We start from the raw sequence: 7,774 nt of genomic DNA on the forward strand, positions 1-7,774 counted from the left end.
TGTCGTCCCAAACGGGCAAGTTACAGAGGGATGCATAATAAGATGCGCTACCTACAACTCCAAGTATGAACCGACCCAACTGGCCTTAAACAGGGAGTGCGAATCCAAAAATCAGACAACATAGAATCCAGGGATGCTACCCATAGTACCAATAGGTGAAGCACTTTTATAGTCTCCCTCTGTGAAAAAATAGAAACCTAAGGACTAGCACCTGTAGTAGTAAAACGACAAGAATACGCAATAATACCTCTAGAATAAACCTTGAAACGTAATACCTAAATATTAAAACGAAACCACTCCCCCTTGAACACTACACAGTAATTCCAAGAACTATAAAATCTGCAACGGACAGAACAGAAATCGAAGGCATGACTGCAGGGAACGGGGACCCTAGAGTAGACCTAAAACGATAGATCCGAATCCCTGACCGAAGTAGTCTAAAAACATTCCACACAACCCCTCCCCAAAACCTAAACCCACCCGACTACACCTTAAGGTGAACAGTATCCAGGGAAGCGAAGACATATATTTCCGGAATCGTAGAATTTGAATCCACTTGCGAAATCCCAGGAGCAACAGCCTAGGTGACTCAACCCGAATAAGTGAAAGCTGAAAAGTTACGCCTTATCTCCGCAAGTGCCGAAGGGTCAATTGAAGAACAGGGAAATTTTAGAGAACCGACAGGATGCAGCAATCTGCAAGCAGGAAGCCAAGACTAGAACCTAAAGGATAGCGCGCAATCGGGAGATATACTGAACTTCTGATGAAGAAGCTAACGGCAGAAATATGATGATTATCCAAAAAAACATAAGACCAATACATTATCACCAGGACGCACAAACCTAAAACACTAAACCATAAAGCTAAACATGAAACCCTGAACCTAAACCCTGAACGCTACCACCTTAACGGTAAACCCTAAATCCTGAACCCTAAACCTAAACCCTGAACCCTAAACCTAAACCCTGAACGCTAGCACCTTAACGGTAAACCCTAAACCCTGAACCATAAACCCTGAACCCTAAACCGTGAACCCTAAACCCTGAACCATAAACCCTAAAACCCTGAACCCTAAACCCTAAAACCCTGAACTCTAAACCCTAAATCCTGAACCCTGAATCCTAAACCTTGAACCCTAATCCCTGGACCCTAAATCCTAAACCTTGAACCCTAAACCTAAACCCTAAACCCTAAACCCTGAACCCTAAACCCTGAATCCTAAACCTTGAACCCTAAACCTAAACCCTAAACCCTGAACCTCCAACTCCGAATCCTAAAGCCATAAACACTAAACAATAAACGATAAACCCTAACCCATAAACACCAAACCTCAAGAACCCGAGATGCCTAAACGTTACACCCTATATCCTAAACCCAGAAACCTGAACTCTAAAACCAACCCCTCCACGCAAAAGTCAAACCCCCCCCCCCTCAAAGGTCTCCTCCACAATACTTGTTTTCACTGCTAAAGATCTAACTCCCAACCCCCTATGCTAAACCTCGACCCTCTGAACTCCTCACTCCATATCCCGAAGTTTAGTCAAAAAAAGAACTCGTATCCCAGTCATCCATCACTCCTCAGGGGTTCCTCCCGCCAGGTGTTCCTATTCACGCATACGCCAGTGCCCCTGATTTCGTTTGTTGCTTGCTTTTTTTCAGTGCCATTAACTATTTCTTGCCTCGACCTTCTCTGTCTATTTCCTCTACCTAACCTTAATACCTCACGATATTCTTTCGCCCCTTGCCCACTTCCTCGGTTCCGATTATTCCTTGCATCAGCAACTTCTCCTTCTGGCGCCTATTCTTCCTTCTTCCTGTGATGTAGTCGTCAGGGGTGCTTATTCATCTCCCTGTGTTAGTCCTTTCAGAGTTCCGTAATCAGTTCGGTTTGTTACGTCAAAACTCTTATCTTAATTCCATCTTCCCCGTGCAGACTCGGTCCCTTAGGGCCCTCCTTTTCTGGGGGGGTTCTTCTGTTGCTATAAAATGTTGTCCTAACGCCCCTTAATTTGAGTCTAGCCCCCCCCTTTAATCGAATCTTCTCACATATATCAGTTGTTGGCTTTTGTTCCTGTTGGGTCCTCTCCAAGGTGTTGTCCCCTCAAGTTAAGTCATCTGCCTCCTTTTGTGATTTCAGTGGGCCAGTTAGATAACTCAGTCCTACCCGCCTTCTTAACTTCTTTGGTACCTCCTGGATTAGGGTGGGCCCGTCTCTTACCTTTGACTTCAATATCCTCCATAAGCCATAACCCCCCAGAGCTCCTAAAAGTAAGACTATACCCGTCCCTACTCCCTCGAGGTATCCCCCGTTGGGCTTGGTTGGGCGTATCCCTGAGACCCTATTCTGGGTGTCCTGTACCAATGCTAGAAATGCTGTCTGTTCTTGGGCCATTTCTTCCCTTGCCGCCTTTTTCTAAGAATAGAATTATTTAAGAAAGTGAAGGTTTCTTCCATTATTTCTCTTTTCCTTAATTACTTTTTTAGTCTTAGAGGGGAAAATTTGGAGTACACTCCTGCTTCTGTTCCGAGTTTACTTCTCCAGACCTTTCCATCGGATCTGACTGTTCTCTCCGGGTTTCTCTGGTCGCAGAGGACCCTATCTATATGTGTTCCACTTTCCATAGAACTCTGGTTACCTAACCCTCCCTTTTCTGCCGAGAGCTTACCTCCTGCTGCCAGGTTGCCTCTGTTAGATCTGTGTCCACTTCACAACTTGATTCGTTCCTCCGGTAGATGCATGTTGTTTGATATCTGTCCTGTCCATCAGGGTCCTGTGTGCATTGCAGTCCCACTACTGAAACTCCTAGCGGCTTAAGAAATTCTCCCCAGGATCCTCCCTCATTCACTTTAGAAATTCTTGGTAATCCTGTATATTTTTTGTCGCTTCCTTCGTTCAAGAACCAATCTTTCATGAACTTTCCTGAAGCCTCCCTACCAAGTTCCTTCTTTAGTTGATCGTATATTGCCTGGCATATATTTCTTGTTCCAGGGATATGGACCCAGTCGGTTCCGGTTCTTGATACATTATTTAACATATCCAGAATTAGACTCATCACTCTTATGCATAGAGCCAGCGCCTTTTGGTGAGGCTGATTCCAATACAACTTCACTCCAGCATTATATATGCTCCATAAATCCAGATTCCTATCATATGGACATGCCTGCGGGTCCCAAGGTTTACCTAACCAACCTGTTCTTTCTGGGGTACACCTTCCCTCTATCCACAATGTCGTCCCTTCTGGGGTTGTTCTTAGACTCCTCATCCATATATCCAGGGCCTTACATAGACTTCGCGCTCTGGTTTCCAATTGGAATACCCCCACATGTCCCTTCCCCTTAGACGCTTCCACAGCTAACTCTTCGGTTATCTCGCCTGCCTTCTTAGCTGCCTGCATCTGACACCACGTGTTGTTCTCTAGGTTAAGGGTACCTGGGGATTCCTTATCACATGTTATTTCCTTTGCCAGTTCCTGTAGATATCCACTCATCCCTTGATTTGACATCATGCCTGTCGGTGAAACTACTGAGTTTCCTTGTGCTTTGACGTCTTGGACGCGTTTGACTTCGTCCGTCTGATCTCCTTTGGCCGTAGCCTTCCCTTATCGGATTTATCTGTTCCGATACGTTGTCGTTCTTGTTTCTTATTAGGTTAATGTTTGTCGGGGCTGCCTGTTCCTACTCCCTCTTTGCCTCGTCTTTCTTCTACTTTTGTTTTCTCTTCAGCTGCTTCTTCCCCTTGGGTCATTCTTATCCGATTGGGTTTCCCTTCAGCTTATTACCCCTGGTTTGGTCCTTTGGATACCCCTCTTGGTCTTATTGGCCGGTGTTTAGCCTCTGGCACGATTCTCGACTTTTTCGGACATAATGTTCTCCTGGTTGTGATCTCTACTGGACGGTCCTGCTTGCCTTCTGTTCTATCCCTGCTTTCTCACCTCTTTCTCCGGGTGGTCAGACTCCTTTTCTTCTATTCCTTTTTTTTTCTTACCGCTAGCCACTTATCCTCACGCTGGCGCCTCCTCCGCTGTTCCTGAATTTCTTCCGCCTGTTTCATCCCTTCGTGAGTGACCTGTTCCCTGATTTCTCTGCTGTCTCCCCTTCCGCTCCTCCTCCGTCCTTTCTTTCTCCTGCTATTGTCGCTCTTGACAGCTTTCTCTTCGCCCCCCTCTTCCTTCTCATGACGAGGCTCACGCCCTGTGTTTCCATTCTGCTTGGCGCCGTGTTCTTTGGACTTCTAACTCCTTCCTCTTCCCTACTCTGTTCTCTTTCGTTGCCTCATCTAGCCCATCCTCCCCCGTAGACTTCCTCGGCCTTCTGGTGTTCTTTTGGTTATCCTAAACCTGCTGTTTCTTTGACTCCTGTTGGTTTTTCACATGGACTTCCGTTGAATGACCGATTTTGTCTCACGTGCCTCCCCTGACTTTGTGTTCCTTCCTGTTTCGGTCTCAACGGCGGTTGCCTGAAACCTCCTTAGAATGGATTCCCGGTCTGACTTGTTCACTTTTTACCCTCGGACTCATCCTCCTCACTTGCTCTTATCCGGCGTCCGTCCCTTCACTCTACCTCCTTGACCTTTCTGTGTGGTGGATGATTGAGAACTCCTGGCCCCTTGACCCTCTCTTCATCTAACCCTCTGCCCCTCGTGAACTTGTTCCTCCTTCTTTCCTTAGGCTTACATCTCACCTACCCCCTCGGCCTCATATATAGGAGTTGTTCTCTTTGACCTCTTTTATTTGTTTCTTCCTTCTCCTGGATTTGGTGCTCACGCATCGCTGTTCCGCTCATCCTTGTTCCTCTCTCCTTCTTGACCTGATTCTCATCTCTGTAACCCGTGTAGAGTCCAGGGTCTTCCCCTTCTTTTTGTCCCCCCTGGATACAGACATTCTCTTGTTTTCACCCTGCCACTTTTATCTTTCAAGCTTATCCGCCCTCCTCGTGGGTCGTCCAGAATCCGCTCCCTTTACCCAGAATCTTCTCCTTCTCGCTCCCTGGTTGCTCACTCCTCTGAGTTTCGACGTTGATCTCCTCCATTTGTTCTGAAGATCCCCCTTGCTGACGTCCTACTCGTCATGATCTGGATTCCTCCTAAACTCGCCCTTTCGGTTTTTCTGTTTCCCTGGATTCTTTCTAGTTCCCGGTGTCTACGCATCCCCTGCTGTTCTCCTTATCCCCTCTTTCACTCAGTTTTGCTGGTTCGGTTGTCTTTATCCTTCTGTTCGGGTTCTGGTGGGGGGGTTTTTATCGGATTTTGGTTCCCCCGTTCCGTTGTCTGCTATTCTGGACTGTCGTTCGTCTTTCTTCCTTTGGCCCTGTTGCTCCCTGTCAAGGCCCTACTGGGAGTCGGGCAGCCCCACGATTTCTTTCACACCTGTCGTCCCCCATGACGATTCAATTAACTGTCCCACCCCGGGGAGTTACCCGTCAACCTGGGGGTTCGAAAGTGCTCTAGAATTTTCCTCATACGTTGTCTGTTTCGCGATTTCTGACTCCTTGTTAGCCCTGCTTTTTCATAACCGTCTCCCGGCTGCTCGCATCCTCTTCCCTGTTGGATCCCTTGTGGGGTGTCTTGTTCGAGGGATCTGAGCCTGTGACCTTCAATTGTCCTTGTCCCCGTTTAGGATTGGACATCCCTTCTTCCCGTCTACTTAATCAAACGCCGCCACTACGACATTCTTATTGGAAAACTTCTATCCCCAGCTGTTGCCTTCTGCCTTCTCATCCTTCTTATCATACTTCCGACTCCTGATCTGAGACACGTTGGCTTTGTTATATTCTATGCCTGGCGTGTCCTCTGTCTCGGTGCTCCACTGCCGTTCCTGTTTACACCCCTCCCCCGATTATTTCACCCCCCTTATCTCTCATCGTCCGTCTTTACTCTTCTTGTTGCTTCTAACCTCTCGGTGCTCTTCATCTTGTTTTGGACGTTCGACCTTCCTAGGGGAGTTTCTTCTTTTCTTGAAATTTCCTTCTGCTCCCGCCCCTTCTGAGGATTCGATTTTTAGTCTGCAGACTCAATCCCCTCCCTCCGTATCAGTCACGGTGGCTCACTTCTGCGTAATTGAGAGTCATTCTATTCAGTGAGTTCTCTCTTTTTCTCACGGGACTCCGCCTAAGAGACCATTATTATCCTGATTAATCCTCAATTTCTAGCCCAACGTGGATCTGTTTGGACTCTGTTGCGTCTACACGGGCTTCCCTTCACCTGAGTTATTTGATTGGTCCCGTTAGAGTAAATTTCTTTCAGTCGTTTCTGTGAAGCTTGGACTCCTATATGGTGACCGGATTCAATCCGTTTCTTTGTCCGTTCATACTGGATTTGTTCTCTCTCTTTTCTATTGTTACTCTTCTTCCTCTACCCGGCTTCTGCTAACGCTCTTCTCCGATTTCTTGTTTTTAGCTTCGTTGGTTGCTGTGTCTGGTCTGATTCTTCCGGTGCTATCCCTGGTCTTGCTTTGAGCTGCTGTTTCTCGGAGAACTCCGTCTGGAGTTTGTCCTATTCCTTCCTTCTCTTGATCTGGTGTCGCTGAGCCCTGTTCGAGACTTGCTCCTTACCTTCCTCCTCCTTAGGCCTGTGCCCTCCTGTTCGCTCATAGTGGTGACTTCTTTACTGATTTTGCTATCTGATGTCATGTCCTTGTCTTGATCTTCCCTGTCAGTCCCTACTTGTAGAAATCCTATCCTCCTTCTCTTGTTTTTTCTTCTCTTGCCGGCCCGCCTTTTTCCCTCCCCTGTTGAACCTAGATGAGTCTAATCCCTCCACTATCCTTCGTGGTTGTTGGTCCCTTTGATTTTGGTTCAGAATTTGGTTCCGGGTTGTGGGTATTTGCCTCGTTGGGTCGCCCTCCTCTCATTCTATTCTTCCTTCAACTTCATTGGCCCCCTGGTCTATCCTTTAATGATTTATTCTTAATTCCTTTGGGGAGTTGTTGTCTCTTCAAGCCTCCTTCTTGGGGTGTGTTTTTCCTCCTCCCATTTTATTCGGCCTCCTGCTTCTGCTTCTCCTCACTCACGCCCGAGCTTCTTTGGCAGTTACTGCCGGTTTTCTTAAGCTCTTTCTTCTACTTTGTCCTGGATCAAGTTTGCGCTTTCGAGTCACGTTTCCTTTCCGGGGGATGAAATCTTCGTGATTTCCCCTGGTCTCCTTACCATCTTCCCTTAGCTTACATAGAGTTGAGGTTTCTGGGACCGGAACTTCCTATATCTTTCTTCTTCGACTTGAGTTGGTTTTTCCGCCTGTTTCACTGTTTGGAGGGTGCCTTCTTGGCTCGGGTGAACTTTATATGACTTAGGCGCCTCCTACAACTGGTGTTGGTGGTCTGGTTCCTAGTTTGCTGTACTGGATTTTTCGCTGAATCAGAATTGGACCTTAGGAATCCCGGGTTCCTTAACTCTTCGGGAGTCTCGGGTCTCTTTTGATTCCTAAAGTCCTAACATATTTGCCCCGATCTTTCTTGTCTTATAGAGTCAGTTTTCAAGTCTTTACTGTTTCTTAGGGCCGATTCGTCGCTTGTTTGACTTCAAGAAGTCTACTCCTGAGTTCTCCATTTAGTTCCACCTATTCTCACGTGTCCTCCTGTGACGGCTTGTTCGTCTTCCTCGTTTGATTTTTGTTCTGTTTATTACCCGTTTCGGTGTAGTTGCAGTTTCTTCGGTTCCTTTTCTGTCTTTTTTTTTCTGATTTGGAGGGTTTATTTCTTCCTTGGGAAACTTTGGCCCCACAATTACCCCTCTGTCCAATTTGGCTGTGGCGTCGTGTCGAGGATTTTTTAATTTTAGA

General features: G+C 46.9%; 2 protein-coding genes across 2 annotated transcripts; both read right to left on the reverse strand.

Moving 5' to 3' along the window:
- Nucleotides 1-2,101: 2,101 nt before the first annotated feature.
- C922_05139 (hypothetical protein) lies at nt 2,102-3,503 on the reverse strand (the record flags this gene model as incomplete). Its single annotated transcript, XM_008820711.1, has 2 exons — nt 2,102-2,413; nt 2,667-3,503. 2 exons carry the CDS (start codon nt 3,501-3,503, stop codon nt 2,102-2,104), a joined length of 1,149 nt encoding a protein of 382 aa, XP_008818933.1.
- A 2,929-nt stretch (nt 3,504-6,432) lies between these two features.
- C922_05140 (hypothetical protein) lies at nt 6,433-6,627 on the reverse strand (the record flags this gene model as incomplete). Its single annotated transcript, XM_008820712.1, has 1 exon — nt 6,433-6,627. One exon carries the CDS (start codon nt 6,625-6,627, stop codon nt 6,433-6,435), a length of 195 nt encoding a protein of 64 aa, XP_008818934.1.
- Nucleotides 6,628-7,774: the final 1,147 nt, after the last annotated feature.

This window comes from Plasmodium inui, assembly GCF_000524495.1.
Source record: "Plasmodium inui San Antonio 1 unplaced genomic scaffold supercont1.40, whole genome shotgun sequence".
NCBI lineage: Eukaryota > Apicomplexa > Aconoidasida > Haemosporida > Plasmodiidae > Plasmodium > Plasmodium inui.